The sequence below is a fragment of the Trachurus japonicus genome, chromosome 16, assembly GCF_045865225.1.
Source record: "Trachurus japonicus isolate A0001 chromosome 16, Traja_1.0".
Classification (NCBI taxonomy): Eukaryota; Metazoa; Chordata; class Actinopteri; order Carangiformes; family Carangidae; genus Trachurus; species Trachurus japonicus.
Window position 1 is genome coordinate 12920471 of NC_140922.1, and position 20812 is coordinate 12941282.

The window sequence follows — 20812 nt, forward strand, 5'->3', positions numbered from 1 at the left end:
TTGAATCTTAACTATTTAGATTTAGAAGTGTGGTGATGATACAGGTTAACATTCCTGCCACCCTGTTGACTTAATTAAGTTAAATTGACATTTTTTTATTTTATTTAATGGACCATGCAAGCAAAATGCATCTAAGTATGTTGAAAACGCCTTTGTGAACACCATATCATCCACTTAAAGTAACATGTAAACTCAATTCGTTAATGGATGAACAGGTTGTGCTGCATCAGCATCCTCTATTAAATAACCCCCCCTCCTCGCTGTCAGATGACCGTATAGGTGTCTTTCTTTCGGGGGGCGAAGGGTGTCCGGTGTTTCCCGACACCAGTCGAGTGGCTCCGAGTGAGAGCAGCGTCCGACATATTCTGAAGATCTTCCAAATGTTGAGCCCGAGTCGTGAAGTGCTGCTCTTGAGGGGGGCGAGGTTCAATGGGAGGGAGACGACGAGGGAGCAAACGGGCATCGTTCACACAGATTTTCACCTCTGAGAGCATCCGGACATCTCCGCAGACAGGCAGCGCAGCTCCGACCGCTTAACGTGAAGGTAGGTGAGCTGCCGAGCGCTGATTTTCTTCTTCTTAACATGCATGTGCCGATGCGCGTCCTAAATTTGGCTGGTGTGTGACGGGTTAAATTCTGCAGTTTTTTGGTTGATGCGCTTCCCGGCTATCCTGATCAGATTGAAAGCTGTGATAGATAGATAGATAGACCCCTAAATACACATCATCATACATGCCCGCAAGGAAAGGTGTGAAATTTAGTTTGTGCTGACCTCGCCTTTATTGAATATTCTAGGTTTGTTTCACTTATTCCCCAGACTCCCGGTGAGATTCAAGTGGTCAGGAATATCGCGCAGATCCATTTTGTTGGATGCCAAATGATGTCAGTTATTAATATTATAGGCCTACCCTTATATCCATGGAGACAGCTTTGATAAACTGATGCGAATATTAAAAATATGAGAAAAAATAAAGTAGGCCTATATGAAAATAACATATGATATAAAATTGCCTGATCTAATTTTACATAGGTTGCCTTAAGGAAGTTTAAATTGTCCAATTGACTGTATGTTTTCTACACTTGAGTTAAATAGCTTATATTATCTGGGAGGATACTCCCAGCTGAAGGCTCTCTGGCTGTGCCGCCTCTGCCTGCAGTGTGCTGCTCATAGACTGTGACCAGACCTGCTCTAAGGCCCTAAACACATCACACACCACTGGCTGCACTTAACAGGAGGTCCAACCCAGTCAGCATGATAACCATCACCATGAACTGAATCCATATATTCTGCTCCTCAAAGTCACATCTCTCTGAGAGGATTTTGTCAATACTGCACGTAGCTCCTCCAGCTCCCCCCCTCCTTCCCCACTCCTCCCTCATGTCCACTGATTTTCATGAATCTGACAGGTGCAAGCAATATGGTGGAAGCCTGTCTTATCCATTAGTTCACTGCCAGCCGACTCACTGCAGGCTTCTTCTCCAGGACAAACTTTAGAAATCATATATTTGGATTTTGTCTAGACAAGATTTTCCGCTTGTTTGAATCCCTTCCCCTGCATCGTCTTTCTCTGCTGTGCTGATCTGAAACATGAGATGAGTTGTAGTGATGCAGAGGCCACTATAGTTGGGATCATCAGAGTGGAAAATGTGAAGTTTTTGGATTTGGTATGCTTCTCATTTTCACAAAGAGAGATCTCCATACTTGTTTGAAGGCAGTGCACCCAAAGTAAGCATATCCACTTTCACATGTGTGTTGGTGCAGCCGTCTTTTTTTATTTATTAATTTATTTTGATGCCTCATAAGTTATAAATGTCTAATGCTGTTAGAAGAGAGTGCAGTACATGCATTTGTGTGTGCACACCAGTGAATAAGTGTGTTCATGTCTAGCAATCCTCCTCGCCATCAGGGGACCTTTCCCTTATGAGGTTATTTCTCCCCATCACTTGTGCAAAGAAATCAGAAAGAGAAATGATGAGGGGTAAAGGCTACAGAGATAGCTTTGTAGGGTCCCCACATCTGCAGTCATTGAAGGCATTTCCGCCTCTTTAAAGCCCATGGACAAAGACTTGTCTGTCCTTCCAATAAGCTGGGAGTTTGGAGTTTTGAAGGAACACAGGCACAGGCTTTCATTTCAGAGTGGGATGCACAGGCTTGGATTATATAAGATAAAGAGGAGGAGAGGATGAAAGAGACGTGATAACGAGAGAGAGAAATGCAAAGAAAAAGGGGAGAGCGATATGAGATATGTCCCCAAGATATGGAGTGATACGGGGTTCAGGTTGAGAGGAGTCATACCGAGAAGACAAAATGTGGCGGATACAAAATGGGAGATGATGCAGAGCTAAACAGAGGCCTAGAAAGTTATAAGAGGCAGCAGAAGAGGAGCGGGATGTGATGATGGTACAAAGTAACACTGGGAGATGTGAAAATGTTGACAGAAGTAGTGAGAGAATGGGAGAAAAAGAAAAGAGCGAAGAGACAGCTCAGGATCCAGTGAAGTAGAATTAAGGCTGAATGAAGCTAAGTGAAGGGAGAGGAAGTCGGGGAAGGGGAGCAGATGGCATATCTGTCTGCGCCCATGGTCTACAGCCCAAAGGACAAGTGTATGAATAAGCTTATGATGCAGCTTATTGCATGTGTCTCATGTGCTTGCATGTTTGTGCTCAGCTGGGCAGACCTTGTAGTGGTACTTTTGGCTTCAAATACTCAAAATCACACAAAACAAAGACAAAGTCTTTGGATTTTTTTTTGCCTTCCAGACCCTGCATAGAAATACCAGATCGGTCGTGGTGACTCCTGTGAGGCCTGCTGCTGGCACTAACAGATGGACATGGTTCATTTCCCTCTTTCATCTGAGCCAACCAATGTTATATGTCCAATTGCTGTATTAATTAAATGCTGGCAGCTACCGGGGGTCAATTTTTTTTATGTCTTTTTGGCTGGAAGTTATGATGCTGCGGTCGCAGAGGGTTCAAACCCCGACAAGAATTCCTGAAACAACAATGAGGGCTGCAGTAAAGAAATTACAGTGTCCTTTGTTGTACAGATGTCAGTAGCAAATGACACCAAGGGTTTGTTTGCTAAGAGACATTGTTCTGTGTGACGCGGTTCTGTTCCGTATTTTGTTTCAGATACAATAAAATCAGTGGGCTTTTAGGCTTCCTGCCCAGAGTGTGGTGCGGGGATGTAGCAGTGCAGAGGGCTGTGTTAGGCTGTCTGGGAAACAGCAGCTCTGGTTGTCAGATAATGACACAGTGAAATGTTGATTATCCTTGTCTAATAATAAGGAGCAACATGCACATAAAGACAGACATGTGGCAGACGTATGGAAAGCCAGCACAAGATTTTTTCATACGTGAGGTTGGCTTAAAGCTGCATCATTTGCAGCAGCAATTTAGATGTGTCATGATGTCTGCTGTGTTACAATAAGACACTTTAATCGGTGCTGCGTGTCTATTAACTCCTGCAAAGTGTGACTGTGAGCACTGCAGGTGTTCGCTCCCAGTCCCCTCCTGGGCTTTGCAAATGAAAACCGCAGCAAAACCTCTTTTGCACAAACTCTGGATGTGTCGCCTCAGTGTAGCAGAGAGAGGAGTTCAGATCATCATAATATCCTCTGTGTCGCTTTTAATCGTGATCCTTCTCAGAAACCATCACAGGCTCTGGAGGGAGATATGTTTTCATCCTGGATGTTTCCTGTAGGAAACTCGGCAGCCCGGTCATCACTCAGTTATCACCACCATCCGACTGATCTGGTCAGTCATGAATTATTCTGTATTTAAATTCAAGCCCGTAATCAATAGACAATCATTGGCTGTGATCCAAAGCCAGGTGGCCCTGGTAAACGTGCACACACTTCAAAGGGGGGAAGGGCCTCTTTAAGACAAAAATAGCTGTTGGTATGGCCTTTAAATAACAGTAACTTTGACCAATAAATCTACTCATAGCCCCCATTTAAAATCAAGCTCAGGTATGTTATTAAATTATGACACTGTCTTTGGCTTTCTAAACAAAGATTGACCCACAGGCTGTTTTTATGTCTTAAGTCCTATAATAACCTCTAGGTAATGGCCGATAAATTGAATTTACAGGGACAACAAGATTGTCTGCAGATAGTCTCTTCAGGGAGTTTTTCTTCTTTAGATTTTTAGTGTGATTAAGTAGCCTAATGGTATTTGCAGGACACCTCAAGGAATAAAAACGAAAGAACGACACAAAGAAAGCCAATGCCGACCTCAAAGACACTGTTAAAAGTCACTGCTTGAATAATGAAACATTCATACAATAATTATGAGGCTGATGTGCATTCTTTCACTTTGTAGGATTCTTTTCTGGTATATAACCTTGGCTGCATGCCACATAGATGCTGCTCTGTCTGACTCTGTGAGCACTGCAGGTGTTTTCCTCTGATCCCCTCCAGCGCTTTTAAAATGAAAGCCACAGGAAGGTGTCTTTTGCGCCAACCTCCTTGATGTGTTGCCTCTGATGTCTCAGCACAGAGGAAAGCCATTCGCATGATCAATTATCTCCTCAGAGCTGCAATTAGTCAGGATCCTTCTCAGAAACCTTCACGTGCTGTTGTGGAAATAGGGGAGTGGGTTGGCAATGGATCATATTAGCATATTGGGATTTGATATTGATTGTAGCAATGGAGAAATTATGTCTAAGAGATTAATGTACTTCTTGAATATCTGCAGCAGGATGTGTATACCATGAGGAACATTTTACACTTTGGATTATTAATAGTGACATCACTGAATGGTGGAGCACTTGAGAATAATTTGTCAATTTATTGTCTAATTGCAACTGACACATTTTTTTTTCTCTAAGTGCCTCTGTGTGTTTGTGTACCTTTGAGCATATGTCAGCAGGACATCTCCCAAGCAGCAGGCATCTCCCAAATAATAAATCTCCACATGATTGTCCAAGCCATGTCTAGACTGCATAGACCTGTCTAAGTACAAAATTCATGTGTACAAATATGATGGAGAAATGCAGCTTTCATTTTTCTTTCTAGACACAAAGACACCGACAGGATGGGGAGCCTCAGTGTGATCACACTGAGCTTGATGGTCACTGCAGGTAGGGAATAATAGAAGAATGTATTAATGTCAGTGGTGCTGGGACACTCCTTTAGTCTAATAGACAAGATGTGTAGTAATTTAGGTATAAGAGGAATTTCTGTAGATGATGTAGAAAAACCTGTAGGTCTTCATTTTAATAGTGAAGAAAAGAACTCTGACACTGAACTTAAATTTATCTGACAGCATGAAAGAGTCCAAGTAATACGGAGCCACTTTTGATCTGTGTTTTCTTTCATCTTTGTTCACAGTCCTTTCTGCCCCTGTGAAAGGTAGGTCTCTTGTGTAGTTCATCAGATATAACTGTTAGCTCCTCACCCATCAGTGATGATTTATGAGCTTTTCTTATTAGGGTCCGGGCAGCTAAGCTGCCGGGACACTATTGTATTCCTAGGAATTCTTCTTCTTCTTCTTCTTCTTCTTCTTCTTCTTCTTCTTCTTCTTCTTCTTCTTCTTCTTCTTCTTCTTCTTTCTTTCTTTCTTTCTTTCTTTCTTTCTTTCTTTCTTTCTTTCTTTCTTTCTTTCTTCTTCCAAGGAAGTCATACTTCCCATGGGCGAAAACTCACCAAACTTTGCACAAAGGTTCAGTCCCATGCCAGATTCACTCAACTCCAAGGACATGTGCCCCCCCCTCCTAGGGGGGGCACAATAAGCGTTTAAATTTAAAAACTTTAAAAATTCCTACCAAACCAACGGTAGATGCTACAGTGTTGAAACTTCACCACAATGTAGCCTCAATACTGCTGAAACTTTTGTCCACTTAAACTTATTACAAATTATGAAGTCCATCACTCTGTTTTTTTCAATAACTGTAAAACTTTTAAAATGTATCTCCTCCCACAATTTTTGCTCAATTGACACCAAACTTGCTACAGAGCATCTCCAGACCGTCCTCCACAAAACTTGTTTCTCGGATTTTTGATTAAGCAAAAATTGAGCCTACAGTGCATGAAAACGTTTGACTGTAAACGGTACTGTAAACATATACCATTAAATTCTTGATAAATACATTTTCAAACTTCCTGAAAAAAATGACAATATTCTGGAGTCATGGTTGATGAAGTTTAGCAAATATCAGAATTTTAATTCAAAAACTGAATTTTCTAGAACATTTTGAATTCTGCTCTCATGGGAACAACTGCAGCCAATGTGAGTGTGGAATTTATAAACATCATATTTTCTCTTATGAAGCAAAACACGTATCATTAAAAACAAATCACCAACATTTCCATGCTGTCAAGATGCAATTTATGTATTATCAGATTTTTGTTTAGATGACTGAATTTCTGACTTTTGACCATTTCATCACAACAGCTGCCCGGGCACTGACTCACCTGAGTGGATAAATGAAGCTACACAGCAGGTCTCACTACCAGCCAATTAGCTCAGTGAGTTAGGAGCTGGTTCTTCGTGTCAGAGGCTGTGAGTTTGAGACCCAGCAAGGGTGATGATGATGATGACAGATCAAAATGTCAGTTGTCCTCAATACGAAATACAAGACAATTGTCCTAATGGTGGCATCACAGCAAGCCTCTAAGTTTAAAAATCCAAATAGCTTGGACTGGACCATGTGCGAAGGCTCCTAACATCTTAAGAGTCACAGTAGATGTTTTACAAATACATATCATTATTTTACCTCAAAAACTGATTTTTCTTTTTACTGTGGTTTCAAATCTGCCTACACGACAGTGAATGACTTACTCAATTTGTGAAGCCACTGTTGCACTGCCACTTGTCAATTAGCTCAGTGCGAGACAACGGTCTTTGGTTCTAGAGGTTGTGGGTTCAATCCTCAAATGATGCAAATTGGACATTATAAGGACAACTGTCCTGTCTTCCAATTCTCCTGTTTGTTGCTCAGAATTACCTAAATATGCCCGAAAGTAGCCCGGACCCGACCCATTGCTGCGCAGCAGCTATAATCTTCTTTTGTGTTTGTCAGTGCTTACACCTTCCTTTGTCCCAATGTGTAATTCCAGTGGACGAGGACATGACCTTGTTCCACGGAGAGGACTTTCACATCATGCTGCCCTCGCTCTGGCTGGAGGTCACATTTCAGAACAGGTCCACTCCTAGGGCGTCTGATGTGGTCCTGATGCAGGGCGGCGTTGTGGTCAACAATCGGACCAAACTCAACCGCCACCTCAGCCACCTCATTATAGACGCTGTGGGTGAAGGAGACGAGGGCGTGTACACAGTGAAGAATCCAGATAAGCCGGAGGACACAAAACACATCACTCTTATAGTCCGAGGTACTGGATGACACATTAGGAAAGATAATGAAGTGCCTTCACTGACATATATCACTCTCACGGGTACAGCTTGAATTTCAATTCACAACACTAAGATGAAATGTAATGGACTTGAAGGTTTAAAATTCAGACTCATATTAGAACCAGTTTTACATCACTTCATCTGTGATCATACTAAATCAGGTTATTCTAAATCAAATCAACCATTAAAACTTCTACAACTTTCACTCTCAATACAACACAGACCAGAAAAACAACACTTTAGATCCAAAATAATTGTACAAGTTTCTGTTTTTAATATATATTTTCTAAATGGTTCCTGTCAAGATAGTCAGTTATATGGCTGCATCTTTGAATAATCTTATAATATTCAACAAAGGAAAAAAGGGTCTCCCGCACACTGTCCAATCACTTGCAAAAAAACGTTATTATAAAAGAGACAACGTTTCGGTCCACAGGACCTTTTTCAAGCAGAGATTTTTAAAAGAATACTTTACAGGCAAATATATGGCCTACCATGTCTAAGATAGCCAATCACAGGCTGGGTCAGTGGGGGGTCCCAGAAGGTCCTACAGCTATAGTCAACTAGTGGTGATTTGGGCAGCTCCACCCAGGGGAGGTGCCAACAGACTCAGTGAGTGCATGGATAAGCAGTGAGCCTGTGAAACTATATATTATATTTTCTAAATGGTTCCTGTCAAGATAGTCAGTGATATGGCTGCATCTTTGAATAATCTTATAATATTCAACAAACATAAAAAATAGTATCCATCTTACTCCATCTTGATGGACTAAGTGACAATAACATTATTGTCTTCCTCCAGTAATGTATTAAAAACTTAGAGGGACCAATTTCCCAGAATATTAAAATTCATAGAATATTTATTTTTGTATAGATAAAAAATGACTTTACATGCTAGAGTTTTACTTTTAATATTCCATTTATTACCTCTGAACATTGTACCTAAAACTCCAGGATGACGAATAATCCTCTCATATCCATGCAGTCAGTGTCATTTCCTCTGTAGTGCAGTGAACGGCCTGATAAATCTCACAGTTACACGTCCTGTTTGTCCTGTGAGTGTTACAAGTTGCAGCTGTGTTGACTCATCACGCTGCCCAGCAAATTCTGATGAAATTACAAACGTAAACAAAAATGTGAGAGAAAGATGAAATGACTCCACCTGCACAGTCTGAGTGGGCTCAAACCCAGCGTGGATAAAGGAGACTGTAGTGTAGCAGTATGTGGACGATGGACCATATGGAAGGAGTCATGTGTTGCGAGGTGATGAAGATACGCATGTGTGTGTGTGTGTGTGTGTGTGTGTGTGTGTGTGTGTGTGTGTGTGTGTGTGTGCGTGTTCTCAGAGTATGCCAGAACTGCCAGGCAGTAATTAGCCAGCTCTTCAACCGCCAACCCACTCCCCTCTCCTTACCTCCCTGCTGCTTTCCTGTCTTTATCTAGTCTTTACTGTCTTCCCCTCTGCTTGGTTTGTACCCCTACCCTTTCATTGCAGCTAGTCTGATATTTTTGGATCACTGCTCCTTCTGTTTCCCTGCAATCTGTCCCCTTTTCGCCACATCTGCCAAACCATCCCCTCCTCCCCCCATCCTTCTTCGATCTTTTCTTCCTTCACCTGAAGCAAACACTCTCTCTCTCTCTCTTTTCACTCCTTACATGTCAGGCCATTTCCTATCTACTGTAATTACTGCTGCTTCTTCCATTAACTCAAGAGCAAAATGTTTACCACCTTCCTTTTACTGTCTAGATTGCTCCAACGAGCAAATCATTAAATATGGAGACAACTACCATATTCCACTGTTGGGGGTGACGCCTCCCATCACCCTGGAGTACAGGTCCATTGCTGTGGAGGCCAACCTGACCTCCAGGTAGAGTCAACAAAATTACTCTGATATTTTAATCTAAGAGAATGTGTAATGACATTTTCCCACCGTGATGTGCATGTACTGTGACAGGCCGTTACAGAATTACCAGGAGAGGTTGAGCAAAGTTCAGCCTCTTTTGACTTTCTCTCCTGCAGACCGGGGATGGTGCTGCTAACCAACGCAGGCTTGTCCAGGGAGGGCTACGTGGGCCGCATCAGCGTCAACGATCGCCACGTCACCCTCAGCGCTGTCACCGGTGCAGATGAGGGTAGCTACACTGTCAGGGATGCCGATGGTGTTATCCAAAGGAAAGTGTGTCTCAACGTCAAGGGTGAGAGGACAGATGAAGACAGATGATGCGCTCTCTCCTGTCATGCTTGGACTTATTTAAATGACCAACAGCTCCCATCAGGATGTTGTTGTTGTTGTAGTTCCGTTGTTGTGCTTTTCTTGTGTGCAATAATGGCTTTTTAAAGACCTAAATGTTAATGGGCTCTCACAGGCTAATGTATCTTAGATGATCTAATGGACCTGTAAACAGAGCTGTGATGTTATTTATTCTCCATCTTCCCTTCCCCTTCATCTTTCCCTGTCTCAGAGCACCAAAACTTTGTGACCCTGCCTTACGGTAAAAGACTGAAGATCAACCTGATTCTCAACAGCTCCTTGGTCCACCTCTACTACACGTCTGACCGTGACTCCACAACCCATCTGCTGCTGGACAAGGGAGAATTCACAAGTGTAACTGGAGCCCCTCATTTATCTTTATTCCCACCCCTCATGTGATTATTTGCTTCCTTCATTAATCACCATAACAACAAAAATGGGTGATATATAATGGAAGCTCTCTTTGCCCTTTCCCTTTCATTTATTTAGTTGGTTTTTATAACCCCAAGAAAACATGAATGTTTCATTTTGTATATAAATATATCATATTAACACAAAAGCATTTACAAGATAAGAATTGTAAGACGATTACGATTATATCTAATAAAATCTGCTAATGGACATTTAAGTCAGTATTACTTCAGAGTTAAAGCCTTTAAGCAACTGTTACAAGTGGTGTTTATATTCTTTTATCTTTGACCACATTCACTGATGTTTTATGTATGCTGTCCTGTCATGATTCAGTGTTTTGATGTTAAAGAGAGTCATGTTTGTTTTTGCATTCTAGGCTCTAGAGGAGCTTCGTCTCAACGACCGTCTCTCTCTGGAGGGTTCATTCATTTTTCTAGATCAGGTCACGGGTGCAGATGCAGGCCAGTTCAAAATTACTGACATGCTGGGATTCACTGTGTCCACAATCCACCTGGGAGTACAACGTAAGGAGGAGAGGAATGGTTGATAAATGGGATAATATTGCTGTGACAACTGTTTGCTGATGTCAAGAAATAGAGGAGCCAAAAGACTTGGTTTATAAGCTAAATACTAAACATATTCCCTTTCTTTTGTCAGCTGTCATTCCTGCATCGGAATTTCAATACGTCAATGAAAAAACAGTTGAATTATTTACTCTCCCACTCATGTCCTTCTCTCTCTCTTCCCACTGTGCCACCATGTAGCCTACAAGCTGGAGTCACTGTATGTGGCCATCATCGCCCTGTTGGGCCTGCTGGTTTTCCTTCTGCTGGTTTGCCTGTTGTCCTGTCTGGTCAAGGTGAAGAAGAGGGCTAAGAGGGCTGCTGCCCTGGAGAAGATTGCCCAGAACGCTGGTAAAGAGGACGAGGGAGAGGCCTTCAGACAGGTTGGAGAGACAAATACGTGTCTGACAATGTGCTGCTGCTGCTGCTGTTGATGTGTGCCCTGATGTTGTTTTGTTTTTCTCTGCACTTCTTCACAGGTGGTGAAGAACATCACCAAACTTAGTGAGGAATCAAAGCATTCCCAGGCTGACACCACCGAGAAATCTCAAAGCACTGAGGTGGACATTAAAGTAAGTGTATGTGGTGTCTATCTTTTAAAAGTGCATCTTTGAGAGGTTTTAATCATGTCTCCATTTGTATGCTGTTTTCTGCGTTCAGACAGCTGCAGTTTATTCAGAATACTGCTGCTAGAGTCCTCACTAAGAACAAGAGAGAAGATCACATCAGTCCAGGTCTCAGATCTTTGCAGTGGCTTCCTGTGTGACAGACAGTTGATTGTATAATATTACTGTTGGTTTATAAAGCACCAAATGCTTTAGGGCCAAAATACATCCCTGACCTGCTGCTATGTTACGAACTGTCCAGACACCTCAGATCTTCTGGGGCAGGTCCATTGTACCGTCCGCAAAGTCAAAGCTAAACTCAAAGAAGCAGCATTCAGATATTACCCACCACATATTTATTTGAGATATTTATTTGGTTCATTTCGGGCATGTCAATTAGTCATCATCATCACACATCATCTCAATCCAATTAATACAATACACATGACCGAAAGGGAAAGCGGGAGAAGCAAAAGCTTATCTAGTCCCGCCCCCAATACTCACATATTCATTTTTTCTGCATGTTACATTTTTGACATATCATATCATATCTCATATCATATCTGGAGCTACAGTGCTGTGGAGACAGGTCTGGCTATGTGAGACTAATTTGAAGTAAGGTCCCAGAAAACCTGAGGTCTACCCAACTCTCAGTTCCTTTAAATCAAGGCTGAAAACTTTTCTGTTCGCTGCTGCCTTTTATTATATTTGGGTCTATTCCCTATTATCTTGCACCGTTCTATACCTGTGCTGTGACCGTTATCCCCCACTCTTACCCAATTTTTACCTATTATTATCTTCTTATCTTATCTTGTATATTATCTTTTCATCCTTTTAAAATCCAAAGGACATGTTTCTTTTATATCACCTTGTATGGCTCTTATATCTTGTCTTCCTATATTGTGTCAAGCACTGTGGATTGGCTCGTCCTACAAAGCTGCTCCGCAAGTGACTGTAATTTGCCTTGTTCTCTGTCTGAACTCAGGGTCTGGAGGTTTCCTCTAAAGAGGTTGGAATCGGTAACCTAGAGACCAGTGACTCTGGTGTTGGCTTTAACACCGCCCTCCCGCTGGACACTGACACTGATGCCCCCGATCAAATCCCCGACTCTGAGGCTGTAAGCATCTCTGTTGCTGCTGAACCCAAACCAAGTCCACCATCTGCTGCTGAATCCAAGCCAAGCGCTCCACCAGCTATGGAAATTAAACCCAGTCCAGTCGCTGAAACTAAACCCAGCCCATCACCTGAGATCAAGAAAACCCCTGATCAGCCCATGGAAGCAAAGTTGGATGTGCCCAAACCAGAGGAAATTAAGCTTAGCCCAGCCCCGAGCCCTGAGCCCAAGGCTCGTCTGAGTCCCGCTGATCCAAAGCCTGCACCCAGCCCAAGCCCAGAGCCTAAACCAGCTTCCCCTAAAGCCCCAACCCCAGAAAGCAAGAGTGCCCTAACTCCCACACCTGAGCCCCCGAAACCGACCACACCAGAACCTATCACCAACGGTACACCTGAGCCAGGTCCGGATTCCAAACCAAGCCCAGATCATGCTGATGTTATCGGAGACTCTGGTCCAAAGGTAGCCCCGCCTAAAACCCCCGAAGTGGAGCTGAAATCTGGTGACACCGTATTAGAGGCCAGCAAAGATGGCACTGTGGCTGAGGATTCAGCCACCACCTGAGAACTGCCCTTACAAAAACACAAGGGAAGCCCCACAAATCTTTTCCATGTCCCACCACTGTAGACAATCGAGCACCCCCTACCAAATGTTGAAGAAACCACTGAAACTAGGGTGAGGGCTTTGGTTTAACATTTCTAATGTCTGAACACAACCTTGATTATGGTATCTCACTTGTCTGTTACTAACACCTAACCTTTGAGACTTTCTGATTCAGAAAAACTTCACGTAACAATTGCGGCTTGTTGATTGTTAAATATTTAGTTGTACTGGTAGTGATAGTTTAAGTGGTGCTGGTGTTGTTTTTTGTCTTTGGTTTTGTTTTTCTGGTAGCTTCACAGTAAAACTGCCAGACTTCAAATGAAATCCCCTGCAGTGTTTACAACTTATCTGTTAACCCCAAATAAGGTCTTTTCTAACATAATGAGGTACCCAGAAAAGTTTACAAGATTTTATTAATACAAGGACGAACTAGAATTCCTTAGTTGACCCTAACTAACCATCCTTTCCTATGAAGATGCCTGTTTCCCTACGAGCATGTTAATAAAACAGACAAAATGCATGCATCAAACATACTAAAATGCGCAATGACATTTTTTGATTGGACCTAATCAAAACAGAAAAGCCCTTTTGGTTACTTATACCACATCCTGTTGTTGCCATTTTGTACATAGTGAAAATGTGGATGTTGCTTACACTGCATATGCTTCAGAAACATCAGAAACATTAACATATAGCAAAAACAAAAAGAGTTCTGCATAGTTTAAGCCACACAAGGAAATATACTAATAATCCTAACCTGACTATTAATAGTCTGTGATATTGAGTTTCAGATCCAAAGTGGATATCTCAGATGATTAAACTGCTTTTTTCAGACTGATCCCTCAAGTCCAGATCAACCGTTTTATTCTCTTTGATCTGGATTTTTTTCAGTGGCTCAACAAAATCTCATTACTCTTACGATTAGAATAGGAAGCTCATGGCAGCAGAAACTCCAGGCAGTTATCGGGACCACAACGTTCCTCCTGTATGTTGGGCTTTCCACAGGTGAAATACTGAATGAAAGTGTTTACTTATTCCTTTGTTTTTTTATTGTCATTACTTTGTTCCTTCCTTCTTTTGTCAAGGCTTTGTCTGCCACTCCTCCCTTGAGCCTCTGTATTCTTTCCTCCCCTCACTCTCCCCCTCCCTTTCTTCACTTAGCTATTTAGTGTAAAATGTACGTATGTGTTTTGTTTTTTTCTTTGCCAATGTTGGACAGTAGTTCCTGAAATGTTGAAAGCCTAACATCTTTAATGTCTCCAAAATAGTCCTATGAGGCCTTTTCCATTACCACAACATTGTTTGTTCAGAGCTGGTCTATGTGAGTTTGGAGGTTGGATGTTCAGTGAACACTTAGTTGAAACTTGTATGGTAAAGAGGAGGTGTGCAGATACAGTTTTCATGTGACAAAATGCGTGTCTCTACCTCATGTTTTAACTGACAACTGAAACAAAACAGTTTGATGCACTGAAATGAACAAGAAGCATTTTGGATTTTTGAGAAAAGCACAATAAGACAGACACGTTAGTTTAATCGGTAAAACGTTGTTAAATTGTAGGAAGCAGAAGGATCAAAAACCAACTGGCCTTTCTCAGTAGTTTTCCTGACTAATAGATTTTTCTTACAAGTAAATCGATATCTGAGATATGTCAAGCCATAGGATTTGATACTGAAATCAATATAATAAATAAAGTAAAACTACAAAAAAATAATAACAAAAATCAAGGTGCCTCGGCGTAAAGATAGACATATAGCATCAAACTTTCAAGTCACATGTATTGAAAATGAACAAAGGCAATCCAAGGATTAGATCATTAAAAACAGTTGATATGCCTATTTTCCAGCCTGGATCTGTGAAGGAACCACACACCTATTTTGGCAATACTGAAAATGGTCTTTATATAGACATATAATACTGTACATTACACTGAGGTAAATAAAACACACACACACACTCCAGCCTTGTAAATATTGCATGTGTACGCCAGTTTAACCCCTTAAGGCTGAATGTTTTTAGGGTATAGTACGATTATTGTATTGTACTTAGTAATAAAAAAGAAAACTAATTTAAATTTCTCACCAACCTTAAATCCAGAATAAAGAATATATACACATAACATACTATATACTATTTACACTAATATTCACTAACGTCTTGAACTAATTTAAGAACAAAATATTGTAAAAATCCATCGAGACTATATTAGATCAATTATCCGCTATTGTAGCCATTCCAACCTGATGATATTCACATCTTACAGTATCTCTCACAGTATTTACATATTGTATTAAAATGTTAACCTATGCCACTTAAAGCAGTGACCGCAGCATGCCCACAACATGTCCTAAACAACAGGCTTTTGTTGTCCTAAAGTTGTTGTTGTTGTTGTGTGTGTGTGCGTGTGTGTGTGTGTGTGTGTGTGTGTGACCAGAGGCGTGATGTTTCAATGTTGCCATCATTGTGAGCTGGGGATCTGTGTGTTCTAAGTGCGTATGCCCATTATGCACCTGTGCGTAAGTGTGATTGATTTATGACTAAAGCGTGTGTGTGTGTGTGTGTGTGTGTGTGTGTGTGTGTTTGTACAGAATGAAACTATTGTTCTTTCATGTGAGCTTCTCCATCTGTTGTGAGTAAGGTATCCATGTGCCTGCTTAGTGTTGCAATGTGAACAAAAACAAGTGCTGTGTGTGAATGTGTTGAAAACCACAAAGAAAACAGAAAAAAAAAATGTAAACGATATTGTAACTTTGAGATATTTGAATGATTCTGATTCTGATTTGTTTTAGTGCCTAAAATGTGTATTGGATAGTCGGTCTGTACTCTTGTTGTTTGCCGACACTTCTAATGGCACCTTTTTCTTAATAAGTAGGTAGGGTATTCACAGATATAGGATGCTGTTTGCACATGTGACTGAACAAAGCGATCTCACTGACTGGCCTATGATATGATAATGTGCAGGACATGTGTGTGACATATTGTATGAGAATGTTGAGAGCAACGGTGAAGGTCTGACTTCCAGGTTTCCCGGATGATTATGTGTAGCATAAGGAATTTCATTTGTGATGGAGGGTGTTTTCCATTGCATCGATCGAGTGTGTAGCACGGTTCAGAGTATGTGAGGGAACTCTCGATGTCGGCCGATGAATGACTAAGCTTTGTGTGAGTAACCCTGAGAGTTATATTGTGATGAGCAGCTGAGGAGAGACTGCTAAAACAGCATTTCCATGCACCACCACTACTGAGTATTGTCAGTGATTGTAATACCAAGCCACTCAGAGTGAGTAGGGAAGCGAGAGAGGCAGAGAGTGCATTAGTGGGCAGCACGAGCCTTTGGTTTACACATTATGAGCATCTCATAGAAGGCTCAGTCTAGTGGAATTGGACTTATTATATCTAACAGGTACCAGAGGGATTCTGGTTTCATATCCACCTCTGATAACCACTAATAGAAATCACTACTGTTAATACCACTGGCACTACTTGCACTATGTAGTTGTCTCTGCCCTGATCCTCTCTGTTTACTTCTGCTGTTCTGGCCTGGGTGTGGTGTGACGTTCCTCATGTTTTCTCTTTACTCCCTTTTTGCACAACACTTCACACAGATGTTTTGTAAAGACAATTCTTTTCTTTATTTCATGTCTAAAGGAATACTAAGAATAAACAAAAGATTATGACATTTGCTGTGCGGTTGTGTTTGTTTTCCCTACACCACAAACTCACAGGAGGGCTGTGTAGTCTCACAGCTCAGACGCTTATCTCTCACAGTGTCAGCCATCACTTGTTCTGAGTGTCACGCACCACTTTCTCACCCCAGGTCATGCAAATTCCATAACCATGCCAGGATATGTCAGAGCAGAACAGGCACAACAAAGATATTTATAAACAGGCCAAAGGTAACATCGTAATGTTGCTAACACCTGCTATAGACCTGAAGCTCCACACTGAGTACAGATTACATCTTTCATGCTTTGTCTTCTTGTGCTCTTTTTAGTACAACTGAGTTCAAGATGTATTGAAGCATCTCATTCAAATAGGCTACATGGACTTTGCCAAATCTAACAAAAAAAAAAAGAAAAAAGAATTCAAGTAATATCTTTAAAATTAGAAGAAATACATTAAAATTACACAGACAATCATTGGTAGGTCCAGTAGCAACTTTTAAATGTTTCGGTAAGTATTTAATTTTCAGATTCTCTATTTAAAACACTCTTACAACAAGTTGTAATGTAATTGGCAATGCTTTTTTTATCATTGATTATTGTTTCCATATCAATAAATTTGATGCTTTGTCTAGAAAATAGTGAAACACACTCCCAGAATTGATGGCTTCAAATGTCTTGTTTTGATGAAAAATTGCTCAAATAATAAACTAATGTAGGAATAGTTGCCTATTACTTAGCTTTTGATCAACAAGCAGTAGTCATTAAGCTATAAATCTGCTCTGAATAGTAATGTTGACCATGTGTACTGGACCGTGCCCAAACTAATAGTTCTTATTACAGTGATGGGGTAAACATCTTCATTGGCGCTGTGTTCTTCCCATCATCTGTGTCACATGGGTTATAGAAGGGAAACAGAGGACCCAATACTGTTCCCATGGTGAAGGTGTAAATGGGCGCCATGGTAACAGCATTATAAAAAGACACCTCCTCCCTATCGCAGTCTAAGAACACGCCGATGCGGACAGGCAGGACAGACACTCTGACTTTGATGGGTTTTGGGTCGGTGCAGGCCATGATGGATCCGCCCTTCAGGGCCAGGGTCCAGAGGCCACTGGACGTGCCGGTAGCAGCCATCTCCCCTCTGGAAACATCTTCCCGTGCCACACCCAACCTCCACGCTGTCTTATGACCCACCTCCACCTCCCAGTAGTGACGCCCTGTGGTGAAGCACTGATGAGCAAACACACAGTAATAGTAGTGGAACCGCCGTGGGTTGAGCTCAATGTCTGTTGTGTCTTTATCCTCCTCAAACCATACTGAGGTGCACGACTGGGACAGGGACAGGTTGGGATGGGCTGTCTCAGGGTCAAAGGTCAATGATGTAATATCTGTGGGTAAACAGAAATTATATTAGGTATATACTCTGCTGTTGTTTTGAATGACAAACTGGATAACAGAACACACGTACTTGGGTAGAGGCAGCTTTTCATATGCTTCCATATTCTATACTGGATGGGCCCCACAAACTGGCCGGAGCGCACCTCAGTGTCCACCTCCGCTGGAGGAACGAAGCTGACCTGAGACCTGCTTGGACAAAATTGGCAAAGCTAAGGATTAAATGATGGATGACAGAATATAAATCATGCAAGACACATGGAAGAGAGGATTTAAGGGCAGGATTCATTAACAGGAGTAAGAGGAAATGACAAGCACACATGAACAGAAGCTTAATGCTAATTAGTGAGTGAAGAAAAACAGATTTGTAAAAACATCCTATCAGGAAACTTGCCTTTTTACAAGATCTTGAATTTCCTGAAATGAGAGAGACAGTTTAGGAAAATTGGGCTGAAAACATGTATACAGCATTTTAAAACAGCTGGTTTTGAAACCATCAATAGACCTCCAATTAGCTGCCTCCTGTCCCTGACTGCCATATACCGTCTATTCCTAGTTGGTGACTCATGTACTGACTGCCTTTTGTCCTTCCACTTTTAAATGAGAAATTGATTTTGACTCGCAAAGTCAACTGTTCAGCCAATCAATGTCTGTAAGTGATCAAATAAGTGCCAATGTAGAGGTCACAGAGGTTTATTTAACAGGTTTATTCTGCAGCCCTGGGATCGGTGATTCTGACTTATTTTCACCAGTCAAGTCACCAGTGACATGAGTTTTGTCCAACGCAGTGGGAAATGTCAACAGTGACGGGATAAACCCACACGTTCCCGCTCTGTTGCTGTGCAAGGACTTTTCCAGAATGTTTTACGCAATTCTTCACCTCCTCCTCTCTGCCCACCCACACCGAAGTTCACCCTTGGCCCAAATGCATGCCAACCCATCAATACACCTAACAGAAAGTCAGCCGTGAGATAAAAGATAGGAATAATCAGATTCTTTCTTTTTTCCTCACTTTGAGCAGCTTTGGACTGTCATCTTCAGCCAGTTTGCTGTTGAGCACTGTGATTGCTCTCTCCAGGCCTCTTCCTTGCTCTACTATTTTCTTCTCCCTCTCCTTCAGCTGCTTCAGCTGTTTCTGTTTCTCCCTCCCCAGTCGCTCCAGGTCCTTACACTCCTCCTCATCCAAGAAACGATGGAGGTTCTGAAACTCGGCTCTGATTTCTCGTTCCAGGCCATCAAAACTGTTCTGAATGATGAGGGGGAAAATGGAGAATAATTAAAGCAGTTTAGTTGCTACTAAGTTTGTTTATAGCCCGTATAATGTGCCTTGTAATGGAGCAACAATACCTCTACTTCCACAGACTCTATGTACGTCTCTCTCTCTTCTTCTCTGCACTCATCTACCTCATGCTTGATTCTTTTAATAGCCTGGATAAGCTTTTGCTGTGACACACACACACACACACACACAAGAGAAAGAGAATTGAAAACACGGAAAATAAAATATTTTTGATTTAATATCGTCCATATTGAGTTTCTCTTATCATCAAATGTGACCTATCAAATAAATACTCAGAAAATGTAGACAGCTGCACTTCACACAACAGCAGGTGAAAAATATAACACGAGGCTTACCTTGTAATCAGCAAGTAGACTTTTATTGCAGTTGTTGTTGGTGTCTTTGGTGTGGTTTTGGTACATTCCAGTTTTCTGCCAAAAAAAAAAAGACGAAACAGAAATTGAGAGGACTATTGAGAAAGTCCCATAAAGGTTGATGGCGGGAGTAAGAGGGAGGGACAAAGTGAAGGACAGGAAAGCGTAACAATACACAGAGGGAGAGGGAGAGAAAAAAGAGTGAGTGAGAGGGGGAAAAAAGCGCATGCCAGCACAGTGAAAACAACAGCCAAACTATGGTTAGATTAATAGAGCAAACAGGGACATACATCCAAACAGAAAATTAACGAGGAAATGTATTGACAAGCACAGATCAGTAGCCACAGCCTGACTTGTGTAGGCTATGGATCCTTTAAATGTAGAGGAGAGATATGGAGGGGTGGGCAGAAGGCAGATGACTGTAGCTGCCAAGGGGGCTTGCTGGCTGGCTGGATGGCTGGCTATAGCGATTTATGGCAGCAGGCACAGAGGAGTCTATTTTTGTCTGCCATGTGTTTGGAAAGAAGAATCTGGCGGTGGAGAGAGGCGGTCAGTCAGTCAGTCAGATATTGTGTTTCATATCAGTAGCCTAGCAGTTGTTTTGCCTGGAAGGGAGACAAATAGATGTTTATTTTTTGCAAGGTCACTCTCTAAGGTCTGTGGGTGTGAGAGGATCCAGTGCAGCAACGTTAAGCATTTAAAATGCTTGCTTTGATAGCAGTATCGAAGGATGTGGTTTAGCTATTCTGCTGCCACTGTCTCTAAATGGACAGTCAGCATTTCTGCTCTATTTTCTCCAAGGGCTAAATCTGCGCCCCACTACCCAGCCAAAAGCCTCTTCTTCTTTTTTTAAACAGCCAATCTAAACTTTTTATTTCCCTACATCTTTCTTTGTCTCTGCCTGCATGTCTCTTCCTCCCCACCCACAAACCGAGACACACACGGGGGTCTGGCTGTGGGTATGTGCACTGAAGCGGCATTACTCATCTCTGCAAATGTTCCTCATCTATAATTCATTGTGCTGGATCCTGGCAAGTGCCTGTGCTGAGCTAAGGTTGAGCTGCATACTCAGTGCACTACAGTAGGCTATGCGGCAGGTGGAGGGGACACTGACAGGATGATTCAATAAAACACAAAGACCAGCTGCATGATGTCATGGAAGCGCATGAACAGCCACTCCTGCAGTGGCGCACCAAGACT

The 20812-nt window shown here is 41.9% G+C and overlaps 2 protein-coding genes across 4 annotated transcripts; one reads left to right on the forward strand and one right to left on the reverse strand.

The window, feature by feature from the left end:
• The first annotated feature begins 5024 nt into the window (after window positions 1-5024).
• LOC146971970 (uncharacterized) lies at window positions 5025-16578 on the forward strand. Its single transcript, XM_085801672.1, has 10 exons — window positions 5025-5083; window positions 5334-5354; window positions 7062-7334; window positions 9104-9224; window positions 9377-9552; window positions 9820-9962; window positions 10396-10543; window positions 10784-10965; window positions 11062-11154; window positions 12173-16578. Exons 1-10 carry the CDS (start codon window positions 5038-5040, stop codon window positions 12860-12862), a joined length of 1893 nt encoding a protein of 630 aa, XP_085657798.1. The 5' UTR covers window positions 5025-5037; the 3' UTR covers window positions 12863-16578.
• Window positions 16579-17227: 649 nt separating this feature from the next.
• On the reverse strand, window positions 17228-19970 carry LOC146971971 (zinc-binding protein A33). 3 transcript variants are annotated; one of them, XM_085801677.1, is made up of 6 exons: window positions 19903-19970; window positions 19595-19669; window positions 19307-19402; window positions 18972-19205; window positions 18033-18171; window positions 17228-17952 (listed from the first exon to the last, which is right to left on the reverse strand). In XM_085801677.1, exons 2-6 carry the CDS (start codon window positions 19658-19660, stop codon window positions 17399-17401), a joined length of 1089 nt encoding a protein of 362 aa, XP_085657803.1. In that variant the 5' UTR covers window positions 19661-19669; window positions 19903-19970; the 3' UTR covers window positions 17228-17398. The 3 variants fall into 3 exon arrangements, with proteins under 3 accessions (XP_085657803.1, XP_085657804.1, XP_085657802.1); XM_085801676.1 differs by lacking the exon at window positions 19903-19970 and adding an exon at window positions 18354-18376 and having other exon boundaries at window positions 17233-17952; window positions 18033-18148; window positions 19595-19884; XM_085801678.1 differs by lacking the exon at window positions 19903-19970.
• Between the last annotated feature and the right edge of the window lie 842 nt (window positions 19971-20812).